The following is a 20017-nucleotide window of genomic DNA, read 5'->3' as shown; positions in this document are numbered from 1 at the left end:
CGCCCGCGCCTCAGCGATGGTTTTTAGTGCTCCGCTCGTGAGGTTCCTGTGAACCCGTTGAGGGGCCATGCATGAAGGGCCCACAGATCGGGGCGGGGATGAAATATCATCCCGCTGGCCTGACTGAGGAGGTCTGGCCTCAGTGGAATCGGCCGTGGTGCAGATTGCATTTGCATCAGATCAGGAAACCATGTTTGGTTCTTCCAGAGTGGGGCTATCAGGAGCACTGCGTTTTTCTCCTCTCTGACCCGACTGATGACCTGTGGCAGCATCGCGATCGGGGGAAAGGCATATAAGGGCCGGCTCGGCCAGCTCTGGGTGAGTGCGTCCGTGCTTTTCGTGAAGAAAAGAGAGCAGTGCGCATTCTCCTTGGAGGCGAAGAGGTCGATCTCCGCTTTGCCAAAGGTTTTCCATAACCACTGAATTGTCAGCGGGTTGAGAGCCCATTCTCCTGGGAGAATCTTGTCTCTGGATAGCATGTCTGCCCCCTGGTTCAGGGCGCCTGGCACATGCGCTGCTCTCAGCGAGCGCAAGTTGTGCTGGGACCATAAAATGAGTCTCCTGGCCATTGAATGCATGGAGCTCGACCTGAGTCCACCCTGGCGATTTATGTACGACACTACCGTCATGTTGTCCGTTCGGACCAGGACGTGTTCGTTTTTTAGATGTGGAAGCAGGGCTCTGAGAGCCAAAGCGACCGCTTTCATCTCCAGACAGTTTATGTGTAGGCGCTTTTCCGGGTTGCTGGTACCAGTCGGCGGCTTTCCAGTGCTTCAGGGCTTTTATACAGCCGTGGTTCGCTCTGATTAAAAGGTGGCCCGAACGCCACGCGTGAGTAGGGACGCGGCTCTTGAGCCAGTGTTGGAGAGGGCGCATATGCAACAATCCTAGCTGGAGTACGGCCGATGCTGAGGCCATGAGACCGAGCATCCTCTGAAACCACTTGACGGGGGCGCGCGCGCCCGCCCTGAATGATGTTGCAAGGCGCCGGATAGTGAGCGCGCGCTCTGATGAGAGACGCGCTGTCATTTGCATCGAGTCTAGAACTATTCCCAGGAAAGAAATCTTCTGGCTGGGAGATAGTATGCTTTTTGCAAAATTGATTCTTAGACCCAGGCATTCTAAATGGCTGATAATCCAAGATCTGTGTGTTATTAACTGACTCTCTGATTGTGCTAGGACCAACCAATCGTCGAGATAATTCAGTATTCGCACTCCCCTTCGTCTCAAGGGGGAAAGTGCAGCATCCATACATTTCGTGAATGTACGGGGAGCCAGGGACAGGCCAAACGGAAGTACTGTGTACTGGTAAGACTGTCCCTCGAAAGCGAATCTCAGAAACGGCCTGTGATGAGGCGCTATTGGAATGTGAAAGTAAGCATCTTTCAGATCCACTGAGAGAAACCAATCTCCTGGGCGTACTTGCGCGAGGATATGCTTGGTTGTTAACATTCTGTACGAGCGTATCATTAGTGCTTTGTTCAGGTGTCTGAGATCTAGGATGGGGCGGAGACCGCCATCCTTTTTCGGGACGAGAAAATAGCGGCTGTAAAAACCTTCCTCGCTCATAGAGGGGGGAACAGTTTCCACAGCGACCTTTTCTATTAGTTTGCGCACCTCGGTGCGTAGAACATGTGAACACTCCTTTCTCACTTTTGTCTCGACCAGTCGTAAAACGTGGTGGTCTGCGAGCGAACTGGAGCGAGTATCCGTGCTTTACTATATCCAATACCCATTTCGGCATATCTGGAATGTTTTCCCATGCCGCTGCGTGTACAGATATGGGCTGAATACAGGCTAGGGGCGGGCCGCTGTGACGTAGGGACCCGGCCAGCGAATCGCCTGAGCTCGTAGCTATCAGAGGCGCGGGCGCGCGCTGAGCAGCTGAGTGAATGGGCGCGTGTGTGATTACAACAGCGCGCGCTGTGTCTGTAAAACTCGCAGCCTGAGCTGGGGTTGTGTTTGAAACTGCAAGGACAGTGTTTATAAGTGGGGGTGCATAAACAGTGGTAGGCACACTCGTCACTTTTATAATGTTTCCCGCTTTTACTGGGGGTGAATTTATAACTGTGTGAACAGTGCTTGTGTGTAGTGGTGCGTACATGACCGTAGGCACTTGATCTACATTACATACATTACATACATACAGCCTGAGCTGGGAATGAATTTGGCACTGTTTTGACAGTATCTGGGAATGTACACTTTGTGGACATGTGAACCCTTAGTGACACAGGCAGAAAAAGACTCTTTTTGTGTTTTCTGTGTGTCCCTGTAAAAACGGCGTTTGTTTGCAGGTGAGCGAGCTCTTTGACTGGCCCATTGACTGCTGTATGGACATATCCAGCCGCCTGTAAGGGGACTGGGTAATGTTTGAGCTTTTGCAGAGAGAGTGGTCCGGCTTTTGCGAGACACGCACTCTCTCTTCTCATTCCTGTGGCTAGGACGGCTTTCGAGGCTCAGGGTTCAGCACAATCTTGGGCAGAGGACCCCGTCACTCAGACGGCGGCTTGCGGTTGTGAGAGCGCGAGCGGCGTCGAGTGTCAGCCTGAGGCGCGGGCTGAGAGGCGGTGGGAGCTGTTCTAGCCCGCTGCGGCTGTAGCGGTCTCTGTCTGCTCTGCGATGAGCTGGAGCGCTTGGGCAGGAAATGGCGCATAGCTTGTGAAGCGTTCTGGGCCTCAGTGAAGCGTGGGAGAAGGCCTTTGCCGAGGGGCCTGCTGGCGCCCCTGCAGAAACCACTCATCCAATCGGCTCCGGGTTGGTTCTTCGGGAGAAGACCAATCGAGCCCGAGGTCTTCCACGACCTTAGAGAGGACACGGATAATCTCGGTATCCATGGTGGAGCCCCCGCTCGTGCTAGCTAGCGTCGACGGGGCGGGGTCGAGAGTGGAGCCCGGCCAGTCGTCCGATGCAGCGTCGATGGACAAGCTGTCATCTATTCCCCCATCGTCCTCGGACGCGCCGAAAGTCACAAGGCCCACCGCTCTGCTAGAGGGGTTTAGGTCCGGCTGGGTGAACTGAACCGGTGGTGGGGAAGGCAAGAGCGGCGGTGAAGCACGCGGAGACTGGCTCTGCGTGACGTGACTGAGCTGAGGTTCAGGAAGCCTCTGTGAGCGGCGCTTTTTCTTAGTGCGCGGCTCAAACAGAGGGGTGGCGGCGATGGGCTCGCTCACGGCGAAAGCGGCGAGGCGAGCCCGCAGTGCGGAGAGACCCAGGTCATCACATTTCGGGCATCCGCCCTTGGTCAAAGCAGCTTCTGCGTGGTCCCGGCCCAGGCAGCGAGCGCAGATGATGTGACGATCCCCGTCCGGGAGAAGGTCTCTGCACGACGCGCAGGAAGGCATTTGAAACAACGCCTCAGAAAATTGCAAGTTTTACAAGTGTCGCGGGGCGAACAGATGTAAAGATACTTGCGTGTGTGGCACGCCGGATGGCTCAGTAGGATGGCGTTCGAAGGCGGCTGAAGGTGCCGACGTCCTCGTAGCAATCCCGCTGGTATGCTTTTCGACGGCGGCGAAGGCTTCAATAATCCGGAGGATCCAGCGAAGAAGGTGTTCGCTTAAGGAGATTAAATCTAAAGAACTCTCATGATGGGGCGCCCAATAAATAGCTCTTGGCCACGCCCATCTTGGCGCTCATTGGTCACGCATTCAGAGTCGCCCCGTCATTGGTTCGAGCAAGTTGCCGCAGCACAGCCAATGACCGAGCTTCCTTCGTTCATTGCTGTCAGCTGTGCAGCTGTAATGCGTTTTGCATAAAGACTTCAGTATTCTCGAGAAAAGGAGTTTTCCCATAGCGTAAGCTACTTACGCAATAGGAGAGACCTCTCGAAAGGGAACACTGTTATTTTACAGGTATTTCCTGAATAATCACGATCATATACCTTCATTGTAAAAACAATCGTAAAAAAAAGGGTCAAATGACTGGCAGCTGCGGCTGCCAAACAAAAACCATAAAATTAAAGTAAAATATGCTCATTTAAATAAGGTGTAAAAAACTTTCAAATAAATTTAATGTCACCATGATTGGGATCAGTGTCTGCTTTAGTTGGGGTCATGACCCTTTAGATTTAACTTATGCTTTTCTTTGGCTGCTTTAACTGTGTAATTGATACACGTTTGGCATAATTGCTGGAGAAAATATCAGATGATCTTAATCATTAATTGATGATGTTATAGTCATCATATGATGATCTGATTCACTGATAAGACAGTTAAATCTCGGTATATGATAGCTTAGATTACAGAGTATGTGGGTGGAATTTAGCTTTATACAAAGTCTTTAATTAATGTCATATTTTTTCACATGATCCTTAGAATATTGTGGTATCAGTATTATAACAATCTGCATTTAATATATATATATATATATATACTACACAAAAAAAGTTTATTCTGGAGAGTGTTGTTTGCTTTAAGTGAGGAAAAAAGGAGTATAAGAGTATATGAATAATCATGTAGGCTACTAATACCTGAATTAATACTTAATTCAACATGCACTAATAATTATTGAAGGCACGACCTAATCATGAACCAATGAAGAGTTATCCTGAACTAGGACTGGAGTAATGATGGATTCACACATGAATAGCGGCATGTTATAGCCTACATGTTTGATAGTTAATGCATTCATTAACATTTATGGATAAACCTAATCAAACCAGGTGCACAGGAAGCCCTGTTTTCACAGGATTGTAAATGTAACGCAAATTTTCATTTAATTTACATTTATTCATTTGAAGCATTTAGTCATCTTTTTCTTTCAGCGTGTACAGTTGTTCGACATAGCAGAGTGCTGATGAGTAGGCCTATCGCTCTTTCGGTTAATACAGAGGTAATTAGCTAGGCTACTATTGTTCATATACGCGCACCGATTGATCGACTGGTGACCAGAATCGGCCGATTTTCACGTGATCGGCCATGACCGACGACCGGCCGGTCAGTCTGACATAATCCGATTTTATGCCGGTCAAATGCACTCAGGCGCCGCATGATTAACATCGCGCAACATCAGCATCACACATGCACACCTCGTGAATTACGGCCGTTTCACACCGCAAACGTGAGCAGCGCGTTTTTTTTTTTCGGCGTGCACGTTAATCAATGAGTGCATTCCCACCGGGATAGGAGCGTCGCGTCAGCAGCAGTGAAGCGCGGGTTTCACCGCAGAGTCTATTCTACTCGCACTCAATTAAAGTGAAAGCACACTTTTAATGGACAAAACAAATATGATTTTACCCAAAAAGTGCCCAAAATGCACAGAATTTGCATGTCTGGTGTGTTTTTAACAAGAACTGAAGTAGGCTATGTCAGAAAATAAAATGAAGACTCAAAAATATTTATAGAAAAAAATACCAGTAACTACAGTCATGGTTACTATGGTTTTACTGTAGTATTACTATAATATAACTGTAGTAGAACCATGGTATCAAAACCATGGTTTTTAAAAATACCAGTTACTACAGTCATGGTTACTATGGTTTTACTGTAGTATTACTACAATATAACTGTAGTAAAACCATGGTATCAAAACCAGAAGCAAAACCATGTTTTTGATACCGCACCAAAATACCACGGTTACTACAGTCATAGTTAACTACAGTTTTACTGTAGTAAAACCATGGTTAATTTTTGTAAGGGAAAATTGTTTGTTTGGTCCCTACAGTGTGTAGGATAACACGTGTACCGTATTTTCCAGACTAGAAGATGCGCCGGAGTATAAGTCGCATCAGTCAAAAATCTGTCATGAAGAGGAAAAAAACATAATGTGTATAAATCGCACTGGACTATAAGTCGCATTTAGAAATTTATTTTACAAATTCCAAGACCAAGAACAAACATTTAATCTGGAAAAGCAAGTTATTCAACTACACAATAGCAAACAGAAACACAGGCTGAATAGGTGTCTGGTATGTTTACGCAACACATTAACAGTTATTCAGCTACACAATAGACTTTATGCGCCAGAGAAACAAGGGCGCTGCCATCTTTAGGATATTGTCTTTGAACTTCCATTTTTGCGGTCGCTCTGTGTATTTCAATGGCATCGCTGTCGAGGAGTAATTAGCTGGTGAAGTGGATTTACTTCATGTAAAGTTAACGAAAGTTATCATGATGATTGTAGTGTTTAAAGCAGATGTCTTAACATATGTCAGTAGACTGGAAAGATTTTAAAACGAGCCGTTCATTTATATATACGCAAGATCACTGTGAATATACTGACCGGAAGACAAAACACAATAAATGAGCGCAGAGCTAAAAAGGGGCGGAGCTACATAAGCTCTATAGCATAAAGAACATATACCTGGGAGGCTGAATAGGCTAAATTAACATAAGCCAGCGAGTCCAACAAGCAAGTTACCGGTAAGAAAGTTCACCAAGCTCCCGATCTCATTCCACATCACTGAATCCATTGAGTTCTTCATCCTCGGTGTCGCTTCTGAATTCTGAACAACACCGCCAACTAGAGCGCCCTCCTCGTCTGCGTAATTTGCATGACGTAATTCCGTCCCACCTCGTGAGTATAAAAGGAGGACGCCGGCGACATGCAGATATGTTTCTTCGCTGAGGAGCATAGACTGAACTCAGTCGATCCCCGCGGTACAGCGGAAGTGGCAGGCAGACGTAACTACTCAGGGAACGAGGGTTACATCCGTAACCGAGACGTTCCCTTTCGTTGCCAATCCGAGTTACATCGGATGACGACGAATGGGGTGACCAGTCCAATAACGCCACCTTCACAGCTGTCTTCCAGTGCCCTGCGTAAATCTGAGATCCCTTTCGTGAGACTAGCACGGACGAAGGACTCCTATTTAACACAGGAATACCAAAGTACACTGGGAAGCATATCGCATAGTTTAGAGGAAATATGCAATTAATGCCAACCCAGGGGGGGGGGGGGACTTAGAGAATACACATATGACCCGAAGGAAGCATATGGAGACACTGGGGTGTCCAGCCGCAGGTGGAATATTTCAACCCCAGGGGTGGCAAGGTGGCTTGCCAAGGGAAAGACACATGCTCAGAGAGGCTTACAGTGGGAATACACATGTGGGGGTTGCTCCGGAGAGGGACCATGCACACGGAGGGCACCTAGCCGACGCACAGGCAAGAGACACTGGCGCCAACGTCAGGAGTGCTGGAGGAACTCAGGGCTTTCGGGGAAGCTCACCTGAGGAGAATATCGCACGTATCCACCTCCGTGGAGTGGAATGGCGAGCAAGCGAAGACACCTGAGCAGGTCCAATACTAGCTAGTTGAAGCGAGTACATGAGAGGACACTGGCTCCACTCTGAGATTGTAGAATCTGGCGAATGTGTTAGGTGTTGCCCAGCCTGCAGCTCTGCAGATGTCTGTTAGCGAGGCGCCATGCGCTAGAGCCCAAGAGGACGCCACACTCCGGGTGGAGTGGGCAGTCACACCAAGGGGGCACGGTCGACCTTGCTGCTGGTAAGCTAAAGCAATGGTGTCCACTATCAGGTGGGACAACCTTTGCTTGGAGAGAGCCTTTCCCCTCAGCTTCCCACCATAACAGACAAAGAGCTGGTCTGAGGTCCTGAAACACTACGTTCTGTCTACATAGGCGCGGAGAGCGCGTACTGGACAGAGCAGGGCCAAGGCTGGGTCTGCCTCCTCCAGGGGCAGCGTTTGCAGGTTCACCACCTGGTCCCGAAAGGGAGTGGTGGGAACCTTGGGCACATATCCGAGCGGGGGTCTCAGGATCACGTGAGACTAAGCCGGCCCGAATTCCAGGCCCGCTTCGTCAACGGAGAATGCGTGCAGGTCCCCTACCCTCTTGATAGAGGCCAGTGCAACCAGGAGCGCTGTCTTCATTGACAGGAGCTTAAGCTCCACTGATTGCAAGGCTCAAAGGGAGCACTCTGCAGGGCAGTTAGAACCACCACGAGGTCCCAAGAGGGAACGAGAGGAGAGCGAGGAGGATTCAGTCTCCTGGCTCCTCTCAGGAACCTGACGATCAGGTCGTGCTTTCCTACGGACTTACCTTCTACCAAATCATGCTGTGCATCGATAGCGGCAACGTAAACTTTGAGGGTGGAGGGAGACAGCCTTCGCTCCAACCCATCTTGAAGGAAGGAAAGGACAACACCGATCGAGCATCTCCAGGGGTATTCTCGGCGAGAAGAGCACCAGCTGATGAAGAGGTTCCACTTCAACGCATAGGCGTGTCTCGTGGACGACGCTCTAGCGGAAGTGATGGTAGCCACCACCGCTGGTAGTAGGGAACTCAAACCTGCCTGAACCCGTCCAGGAGCCACACGTGGAGGTCCAAAGAATCAGCTGAACCGACTGGGGATGGAGTCGCCATTCTCCAGGGAGGGGCTGAAGCCGTGAGAGCTCGTCGGCTGCACAGTTCAGGGCTCCGGGAATATAAATGGCTCGAAGCGACCTCAGATGCTTCTGACTCCATAAGAGGAGGTGGCGGGCGAGTTGCGACATAGAGTTGCGGCATACGGCGGGAGCGTAGACCACCTTGATGTTTGATGTACGCTACAGTGGCGGTATTGTCTGAGCAGACTAGTACGTGTTGACCCCTGAGCAGCGCCCGAAAGTGGTGCAGGGCAAGGCATACTGCCAGCAACTCGAGGCAATTGACATGCCATAGGTGCTGGGGTCCTGTCCAGGAGCCCGTGGTAGCATGTCCATTGCACATGGCGCCCCAGCCCGTGGTAGAGGCATCTGTTGCAAACAACATGCCGAGAAGCTCGTTCCAGGGGAAACCCGCCCTGAGAGAACTGAGGTTCGATCACGGGGTGAAGGCCTGACGGCAGGTCGGAGTAACTGGTACTCGGAGGGTGCCGTGTTGCCATGCCCACCTCGGGACTCGGTCGCGAAGCCAAAGCTGAAGCGGTCTCATATGAAGCAATCCGAGCGGCGTTGCCGCGGCTGCAGATTCCATATGCCCCAGGAGCCTCTGAAAAAGTTTAAAGTTTACTCTTTTCGCAGTTGACCCGCCGGAGCACTGGGTCCCTGTGTTCGCAAACCTGGTCTCGAGAGTGAGCTAAGACAGCCAGTCGCCGAGATAGTTCAGGATGTGAACCCCGTGTTCCGATGGAGGAACAAGCGCTGCCTCGACCAGCGTTCCGCGGGGGCCTGCTCTGCCAGGGGTCTGGCGACAGAGGGGGATGAGAGCGGTACGGTCCGGGGACGGCACACACTGTCATCCGGCTCTGAGACAGAGGGGGACGAGGGGTGCACGGCTCAAAGGCGGCGCACCGTGTCGTCCGTGAACTCTGTGTGCTCAGAGACGGGAGAGTCAGTTCTTTCTAAGAATAAGGATTCTTCCCCAGCCCTGCACTGAGTGGCCCTGCTACCAACTGAGTCCCATCTCTGAGCAGCCCATCTCAAGAGTGCCGCTTAACCTGGCGTTTAGCGGGGGTGGGGCTGGAGAGGGCTGTGGCATCCCCCCTACGGTCTTCCAAAGCCAGCCCGGGTGAACGGGCGGGGATGGAACCGTGGAAGGGCGCCTTCGGCGGTGGGCATATTGAGGGATCTGAGCGGACGGCCGGGCCGTCGGGCAGAATAACCTCAATCTGCTCATGGGCGGTTGAGAACTGTTGGGCGGAAGCGCTCAACCGCACCGCCGAAGAGGCCGACCTGGGATATGGGGGTGTCGAGCAGACGGGTCCGCCCGACATCCTGCACATCAGACCGGTCAGCCCCAGAATGGTGAGCATCACCTGACCCCGAGAGCGTACGGCCACTTTCGTCGCTCGGAGAGCAAGGTCAGTGGCGGCGCGCAGCTCATTGAAGAGCCTCGGGTCAGTCCCGCCCTCGTGCATGTCCGTGCGCATCTGGGTCAGGTAGACCAGCAGAATGGTCATGGCATGCAGTGAGGCGGCTGCCTGTCCTGTGGCGCTATATAATTTTGCCACAGTTTAGTGTAGACGAAAAAACCACAGGCTTCTGACGGGTGCTTAGGATTGCCCCAAAGGAGAGGTCCCAAAAAGACAAGGGGGTCTTCCAGGACTTCGAGATCTCATCATGCACGTCGGGGAAGAAAGGTATTGGGGTTTGCCGTGGACGTGGTCGGCGGCTTATCCAAAAACCAATCATCCAGCCGCGAGCGCTCAGGACAAGGTGGAGGCCTCCACTCGAGTCCGATACTCGTGGCTGCCCGGGAAAGCATGGCCGTCATCTCCGGATCGGACTCAGGCACAGCCGTATGCACACCGGAAGGTGGCAGCTGTGACGAGTCGTCACTTCCAGAAGAATCAAGCCCACCTTGTGATGCTGCTACAGACATAGCATCATCCTCTGTAGCTTAAAATGAAACACACGGGCCACCCGAGGGTAGACTCATGGAAATCACCTTTTCGGTAGCGGGCACCGTCATTGAAGAGGGGGGCTGGGCTCGCGGACACAGAGTCGGCGCCTTGTTCCAGACCGTCACCCTCAGGTCACCCTGGCCACCAGCTGAAGATCGGGGGGTGGATGAGGGGACTCTCACTCTTGCGAGTTCACAGAGTTTCGACCTAAATGACACGATGGTCATGTTCCCACAGAGAGAAGAGGAATCATCTACGAGCGCTGCTCTAGCATGATCAATACCCAAACACACTAGACAGCGCTCGTGCCCATCAGAGTCCAATACCAGTCTGCTGCAACCAGAAATGCACGGGCGAGCCGTCTTTAAAAAGACATGCCGCGTGCGAGCTCTTTTGTGAGAGGAGAAAAAAACTCTGCGATGTTGAAGCGTGCAGGGAGACACACACACACTGGCAGATCACTGCACAGATCAGCAGGCACTGTGAACTCGCTGCAGATCGCCGTCACACCTACACCGGAGAGAGTGGCTCGTCTCGTAGAGCGAAGTCAGAAATGACTGTGGAGTGAAGAAATACTCTTGGCTCCGAAGTGAAAACATATCTGCATGTTGCCGGCGTCCTCCTTTTATACCCACAAGGTGGGGCGGAGTTACGTCATGCAAATTCCGCAGACCCATGGCATTTCTTTGCCATTGGCTCGTTTTGTATACTCGAAGTCGATAGGTGTTCTAAGCGAAACCCCATTTGTCGCCATCCGACGTAACTCGAGTGACAACGAAAGGGAACTGTTAGTGTTATTACATGCAGGTTGACTGGAGGAAGATCGCTGCCCTGCTATTGTAGTGTGTATGTGTGTCTGCGCGTGCATATTTACAAGGGGATTGTTTTGTTTTTGCTGTTTTCTTTTGTAATTGCATTTTTCTTTCAAATTTTTATTAGGATTTCTTTTGTTGAAGTTTAGCTAATTTCTGGTATATTTTTGGTGACATCTTAAAATTATATTTCTGTGTTTGTTATTTTGGGGTAGAGCTTCTGTGTATTTAAAGGTGCAATGTGTTTTATTTCTGAGGATCTATTGACAGAAATGCAATATAAGAGCCATAACTATGTTTTCAGTGGTGTATAAAGACCTTACTTAATGAACCGTTATGTTTTTATTACCTTTGAATGAGTCATTTATATCTACATAACCGCGGGCACCCCCTTCTATGAAGGTCGACATATTGTAACCTCACCACTAGATGCCGTTAAAAATTACACACTGCACCTTCAAGAATTCTATGTATGCGGTTCTGTCCTTTATTTCCGTTAGGAGTTGAATGTCCAAAAGCAAAGGGGCAGGAAATGACTCGTGGATTATCTTGTGATGTGATGTGTATGTGCACCGGTGTGTTTGTGAAGGGGGGGTGCTACTTATTTGAGTGTTGTGGTGCCCATCGAGTCTCCCCCTGCTGGCCACACTCAGTCCTGTTGTCTGATTTATTTTTGTTACTTTTGAGTGCTGCCCTTGTGATTTATTTAAGTGTATTTCTTTTGCATTAATAAGTAAAATGTGTGCTAGTAAGCGCTGTACTATTCTTTTAGTACATTGAACATATTTTTCTCGTAGTGTCTGTGTTTTGAATTATTTATTATATTTTAGTTGTTTAATAAAAGTTATTTTTTCATCCACGTCTCTTCTGTGCAGCCTATTTATTGGGTTGGTATTCCTGGGTTGAGTTCCCAGGTGGCGTAGTCATTACATGGACTTTTTTGTAATTGCTCTGGTTGCCACATAAGTATTAAACTTTCTTCTTCTGCATCCTATTCTTCTGTTATCCAGCTGCAAAAAGGTTTGTTTGAGCGGCGTCCTCTACTGTACAGGAGTAAATCTGCATTTCCTTCAGCCTCAGGCTTATTATTTCACTTTTGGTGTGAAAAAAAGTGTCTTTACATTTGCCTTGCTTTACATTGTCTTTACACTTTACATTGTCTTTACACTTTACATTACAAATATATATATATATATATATATATATATATATATATATATATATACTTATTTGAAATATATATACTTTGAAACAAGCTGTATTGCTTTTATCATGTATTCTGACTCAAATAATGTGTTTCTAACAGCAAACACTCAGAATAAAGTGAGATGATCTGCTGATGATCCTGAATGTCTTGTTGAATGAGTGTTGATAGTCTGAGGATCATCAATATTAACAGATCTGCTGAAAACACTCTTTATTTCATGACAATAGTTCCTGTTTTCACCTCATTTATTATGCGGATGTCTTCAGATCTCCTGTAAATTTACACTTAAAGCTAATTTCATTGGTGTCAGCAGACTGGGGTATTTGTTGGCTACTATATGTACATTTATTTCTGTCTTTATGCATTGAATTATTTTTCTTACTATTATTTATATTTGGAATAATTTTATTACAATATTTATATTCTGTTATCAATAAGTATAAAAGAGCCATTCCACCGACAGGGTGACATTTCTGTCCCCGGGACATTATATGCATAAATATGCATGAAAATTAACTCTAAAGTACATTTTATTATTAAGCAAAATGTCCTGCACATTAAGCGAACTAGAAATTTAAAATGTATAATAAAAAATAATAATAAAAATACTTAGAACACAAAAAAATTGCATTTTCTGCGTGTCCCCACTCTTTATCTCTAAACTTTACCATGAAATATAAAATTCTTCAGAAATCTTATTTTTTTGCATTGTTGTGTGACTTTGTATCCATTCAATGCTTTAAATGTATTTATTTTTTTCATGAGACACAATGTTCAATCCTGTTACCAAGTGTTCATTCATGTTACTAATTATTATTATTATTATTATTATTATTATTATTATTATTATTATTATTATTATTATTATTATTATTATTATTATTATTTTTAAAATGTTAAACCACTGTTTTTTTTTATCAGTTTTGTTTGGTCCATCAGCAAAATCCCCAGTGTTAAATGAACTCTCCCGGTGTACATATGGATCCACCTGGACCCATATGTACACCAGGAGAGTTCATTTAACACTGGGAATTTTGCATTTATACAATTGTTTGATAAATTAAATTATATTTTAAAAAACGCAAACTTGAGGCTTCTGTCTTCTTTAAAATGAAAAAAAAAAATGGCTTTGTGTTTTTTGTTAAAACAAACCTTGCCTTAATATATAGTGCTTTTTTTCCCCCACAAATATCAATTATTTGAACATATAACCAGCAATTTCTTTAAAATAAACACTTTCTTGTGGGGGAAACAAAGGAATTTGGCACATGAGTTTCGGTAACAGGACTGAGAAAACATGAGTCTATCTTCTGCTTAGAAACCTTGTAAAAAATTAAATAAAGTTGCCTGAGATTGACCAATACACATTTTTAATAGTTAAATATGTGTAGTATTAGATTGTGTTGAAAAAAGTGTTGAAAAAAGATACAAAAATAAAGTTTAATTTTGAAGAGTTACAGCAAGCAAATATCACCCATTCAGTGGAATGGCCCCAAAACAAACAAAATATATTTTTTATTTTGGACAGATCAGTTTTGGGCATGTCAATGAAGCTCCTCCCACATCAGTCACATGGTCATTGAAGCCCCTCCAACATCAGCCACATGGTCATTGAAGCCCCTCCAACATCAGCCACATGGTCATTGAAGCCCCTCCAACATCAGCCACATGGTCATTGAAGCCCCTTCCACAGCAATTCTCCAATAATAGCTGTATATTCCCATCAGCTACAAGTGAAGGCGAGCATCAGAGCATCAGGGAGAGCTGAAATCTGTAAAGACTGAGTTTATTAAAGAGGACAGTGAGAACACGAGTGATCCAGAACCTGCAGAATGAAACACACTGAAGATCCTGAACAACAAAGAGGTTGGTGTTTATTCTTCATTCATTTATGATGCTGAAGAACATTCATGTTAGACGCATTCAAGCACTTCATCACTTTTAGATAAACAGTTACACTATGAAATGGCTGCAAAAGTTTCATTTTTGGTTTTCAAACAATTGGTCAGTGGAGGGAGGTTTAAGAAATGTTCATATTGATTGTCAACATCCGGTCAAACAAAATATAATTTTAGCTATTTTATCCCTTAAAGACCTATACAGCAGCCGGCGGCTAAAAGTAACTGTTGTTCTAAAATGTTTAATAACTTTTGAACTGCTAATCCAATCTGTATGTTTTAAAAAGCCCCATAAAGAGGAGATTCACTGTTTTCTGTTTGCATTTGAACATTCAGATGCTCTGTAGTTAATGTGATTGTCATCAAGTTCTGATCAGGAAGTATAAATCATATATATACACACACACACACACACATATATATATAAAAGTCACTTTTGCTTCAGTGTTCTATTACAATGTTTCTATTTATTTTACTTCCTGAACTGTTTTGGACACATCTACATTGTCAGTAAATAAAAAACACCAGCTTTTCACTGAAAATCGCCTATAATAATGTTGTAATAAATGTCTATAACTTGCTTAGTGAATGTTACAAATGTAAATCTAGAATATCCCGAGTACAACTTTTTAAAGGAAAAAATCTAAACTTCAGGAGGATTTGTTTGAGTTGAGTAAAAAAAAATCACTAAGAAATTTGCTGCCGTTTTTCTTAAATCTGGTAAATTAATCCATTCTAATACAAAATAATGTAAAATTGTTACTTTAAATTAGCTCGATTGAAACTTCACATTCTCCTGTTTAAAGGGGTGGTATAATGCCCTTTTCACATGTCTCCAGAGTGTGTATGTTAAGTATGTGAAGTCAACAGTTGGATGTGCCAAAACTTTCTTCAGTTAAACAAAGACAAAACTGAATCATTGCGTTTGGAAACAAAGATGAAGTTCTCAAGTTTAATGCATACCTTCAGTCTAGGGGTCAAACAACTAAAAATCAAGTCATGAATCTTGGTGTGTCTCTAGAGTCAGACCTTAGTTTCAGTAGTCATGTCAAAGCAATTACTAAATCAGCATACTGTCGCCTGAAAATTATTGCAAGAATTAGATGCTTTGTTTCAAGTCAAGACTTAGAGAAACTTGTCCATGCTTTCATCACCAGCAGGGTGGATTATTGTAATGGACTCCTCACTGGCCTTCCTAAAAACACCATAATGCTGCGTTCACACCAAACGCGAATAGAGCGTCAAATTCGCGTCTATTGCGTCTAGTTCAACGCTTGTATAGTGTATAGTGCCATGGATAATCTACCGAAGGTGACAGTCGTGTACTTTTACGTGAGAGAAGGGGTACGTCGGACCATAGACGCGTGAAACTAACGTATGACTCCAACGTCGCAACACAGACGTGTGAAACTAACGTGTGACTCCAACATCGTCGCACCACAGACGCGTGAAACTAACGTGTGACTCCAACGTCGCACCACAGACGCGTGAAACTAACGAGTGACTCCAACGTCGCATCACAGACGCGTGAAATAACGTGTGACTCCAACATCGTCGCACCATAGACGCATGAAACTAACGTGTGACTCCAACATCGTCGCACCACAGACGCGTGAAACTAACGTGTGACTCCAACGTCGCACCACAGACGTGTGAAACTAACGTGTGACTCCAACATCGTCGCACCATAGACGCGTGAAACTAACGTGTGACTCCAACGTCGCACCACAGACGTGTGAAACTAACGTGTGACTCCAACATCGTCGCACCATAGACGCGTGAAACTAACGTGTGACTCCAACGTCGCACCACAGACGTGTGAAACTAACGTGTGACTCCAACATCGTCGCACCATAGACGCGTGAAACTAACGTGTGACTCCAACATCGTCGCACCACAGACGCGTGAAACTAACGTGTGACTCCAACGTCGCACCACAGACGCGTGAAACTAACGTGTGACTCCAACGTCGCAACACAGACGTGTGAAACTAACGTGTGACTCCAACATCGTCGCACCATAGACGCGTGAAACTAACGTGTGACTCCAACATCGTCGCACCACAGACGCGTGAAACTAACGTGTGACTCCAACGTCGCACCACAGACGCGTGAAACTAACGTGTGACTCCAACGTCGCACTACAGACGCGTGAAACTAACGTGTGACTCCAACATCGTCGCACCATAGACGCATGAAACTAACGTGTGACTCCAACATCGTCGCACCACAGACGCGTGAAACTAACGTGTGACTCCAACGTCGCACCACAGACGCGTGAAACTAACGTGTGACTCCAACGTCGCACTACAGACGCGTGAAACTAACGTGTGACTCCAACATCGTCGCACCACAGACGCGTGAAACTAACGTGTGACTCCAACGTCGCACCACAGACGCGTGAAACTAACGTGTGACTCCAACATCGTTGCACCATAGACGCGTGAAACTAACGTGTGACTCCAACGTCGCAACACAGACGTGTGAAACTAACGTGTGACTCCAACATCGTCGCACCATAGACGCGTGAAACTAACGTGTGACTCCAACATCGTCGCACCACAGACGCGTGAAACTAACGTGTGACTCCAACGTCGCACCACAGACGCGTGAAACTAACGTGTGACTCCAACGTCGCACTACAGACGCGTGAAACTAACGTGTGACTCCAACATCGTCGCACCATAGACGCGTGAAACTAACTTGTGACTCCAACGTCGCAACACAGACGTGTGAAACTAACATGTGACTCCAACATCGTCGCACCATAGACGCGTGAAACTAACGTGTGACTCCAACATCGTCGCACCACAGACGCGTGAAACTAACGTGTGACTCCAACGTCGCACCACAGAGGCGTGAAACTAACGTGTGACTCCAACGTCGCACTACAGACGCGTGAAACTAACGTGTGACTCCAACATCGTCGCACCACAGACGCGTGAAACTAACGTGTGACTCCAACGTCGCACCACAGACGCGTGAAACTAACGTGTGACTCCAACGTCGCAACACAGACGTGTGAAACTAACGTGTGACTCCAACATCGTCGCACCATAGACGCGTGAAACTAACGTGTGACTCCAACATCGTCGCACCACAGACGCGTGAAACTAACGTGTGACTCCAACGTCGCACCACAGACGCGTGAAACTAACGTGTGACTCCAACGTCGCACTACAGACGCGTGAAACTAACGTGTGACTCCAACATCGTCGCACCATAGACGCATGAAACTAACGTGTGACTCCAACATCGTCGCACCACAGACGCGTGAAACTAACGTGTGACTCCAACGTCGCACCACAGACGCGTGAAACTAACGTGTGACTCCAACGTCGCACTACAGACGCGTGAAACTAACGTGTGACTCCAACATCGTCGCACCACAGACGCGTGAAACTAACGTGTGACTCCAACGTCGCACCACAGACGCGTGAAACTAACGTGTGACTCCAACATCGTCGCACCATAGACGCGTGAAACTAACGTGTGACTCCAACGTCGCAACACAGACGTGTGAAACTAACGTGTGACTCCAACATCGTCGCACCATAGACGCGTGAAACTAACGTGTGACTCCAACATCGTCGCACCACAGACGCGTGAAACTAACGTGTGACTCCAACGTCGCACCACAGACGCGTGAAACTAACGTGTGACTCCAACGTCGCACTACAGACGCGTGAAACTAACGTGTGACTCCAACATCGTCGCACCATAGACGCGTGAAACTAACGTGTGACTCCAACGTCGCAACACAGACGTGTGAAACTAACATGTGACTCCAACATCGTCGCACCATAGACGCGTGAAACTAACGTGTGACTCCAACATCGTCGCACCACAGACGCGTGAAACTAACGTGTGACTCCAACGTCGCACCACAGAGGCGTGAAACTAACGTGTGACTCCAACGTCGCACTACAGACGCGTGAAACTAACGTGTGACTCCAACATCGTCGCACCATAGACGCATGAAACTAACGTGTGACTCCAACCTCGTCGCACCACAGACGCGTGAAACTAACGTGTGACTCCAACGTCGCACCACAGACGTGTGAAACTAACGTGTGACTCCAACATCGTCGCACCATAGACGCGTGAAACTAACGTGTGACTCCAACATCGTCGCACCATAGATGCGTGAAACTAACGTGTGACTCCAACATCGTCGCACCACAGACGCGTGAAACTAACGTGTGACTCCAACATCGTCGCACCACAGACGCGTGAAACTAACGTGTGACTCCAACATCGACGCACCATAGACGCGTGAAACTAACGTGTGACTCCAACATCGTCGCACCACAGACGCGTGAAACTAACGTGTGACTCCAACATCGTCGCAGCACAGACGCGTGAAACTAACGTGTGACTCCAACATCGTCGCACCATAGACAAGTGAAACTAACGTGTGACTCCAACGTCGCACCACAGACGCGTGAAACTAACGTGTGACTCCAACATCGTCGCACCAAAGACGCGTGAAACTAACGTGTGACTCCAACATCGTCGCACCATAGTCGCGTGAAACTAACGTGTGACTCCAACATCGATGCACCATAGACGCGTGAAACTAACGTGTGACTCCAACATCGTCGCACCATAGACGCGTGAAACTAACGTGTGACTCCAACATCGTCGCACCATAGTCGCGTGAAACTAACGTGTGACTCCAACATCGTCGCACCTTAGACGCGTGAAACTAACGTGTGACTCCAACACCATCGCACCACAGACGTGTGAAACTAACGTGTGACTCCAACATCGTCGCACCACAGACGCGTGAAACTAACGTGTGACTCCAACATCGTCGCACCATAGACAAGTGAAACTAACGTGTGACTCCAACATCGTCGCACCACAGACGCGTGAAACTAACGTGTGACTCCAACATTGTCGCACCACAGACGCGTGAAACTAACGCGTGACTCCAACGTCGTCGCATCACCATATGAAACTAACGTGTGACTCCAACGTCGTCACATCACCATATGAAACTAAGGCTACTGATCCACTTGTCCGTGCGACACTTCAGCCTCGCCGCGCTCCGCTTTATTCCAATGGGTGACGTCATGCGACTTTAACGCCCCGCAAAGCATCCCGGGAAGGCGGCGCGTCCAAAAGCTGGCCGATGCCCAGCTTTATGCAAATTAATCCGTCAAACGCGAAGCGTCTATCCAATAGAAGTAGTCTCTCGAGGGGCCTTTGTTCTAGACTGGCCGCTGGGTCTTAGCCAGGAACGCCCATCAACTTACAAATGTGGAGAGGCGTGCGACACCACGCTTCAGTCGTGTCGCAAAAGTGGATCAGTACCGTAACTTGTGACTCCAACGTCGTCACACCATAGACGCTTGAAACTAACGTGTGACTCCAACGTCGCTGAGAAGTACTTGCACCACAAATGCAACTTCATTGAACTACTATGTTGCCATCAGCCATTTTGTTGTAGTCAGTGTTTGCATTCATTAAAAAAAAAAAACTACATTGCCACCACAATAAATGAATAGGCCTATCTCACCCTTGTGTTTTCCCTAGCTTTCCTTTAGTTATCTTTCTTATCAATCATTGTTAACTTTTTTCTTTTATTTTCTTGTGTTCTGATGACATTGAATATATAATTGATACAAATTGTGTGTTGTATACAAAGTTGTGTACATCATTAATGTCATCTCTGAATTGTTTACAAACATAATAAAAATATATTTTAAAAACATCAAAGTCACAATTTTATGTTATTTACACAAAATGTTATTTATACATTTATTTTATTAACAACAAATTTAAAGTTGAACAGATAAATTCATTAATTATAA

General features: G+C 47.0%; 2 protein-coding genes across 2 annotated transcripts in view; one reads left to right on the top strand and one right to left on the bottom strand.

The window, feature by feature from the left end:
* Positions 1–20017, bottom strand: part of LOC143746076 (uncharacterized) — a 189292-nt gene that overhangs the window by 103869 nt on the left and 65406 nt on the right. The gene's annotated exons all lie outside the window — the stretch shown is intronic.
* LOC143746058 (uncharacterized) overlaps positions 14106–20017 on the top strand; it is a 211342-nt gene continuing 205430 nt past the window's right edge. The window contains exon 1 of the mRNA XM_077237775.1: positions 14106–14167. Within this exon, the coding sequence (XP_077093890.1) occupies positions 14134–14167 (34 nt within the window). The 5' untranslated portion in view covers positions 14106–14133. The remainder of the gene's footprint in view (positions 14168–20017) is intronic.

This window comes from Siphateles boraxobius, unplaced genomic scaffold (genome assembly GCF_051911475.1).
Source record: "Siphateles boraxobius isolate OS27281-9 unplaced genomic scaffold, OSU_SipBor_1 21, whole genome shotgun sequence".
NCBI classification, from domain to species: domain Eukaryota; kingdom Metazoa; phylum Chordata; class Actinopteri; order Cypriniformes; family Leuciscidae; genus Siphateles; species Siphateles boraxobius.
This window is presented reverse-complemented; position numbering and strand designations above follow the sequence as displayed.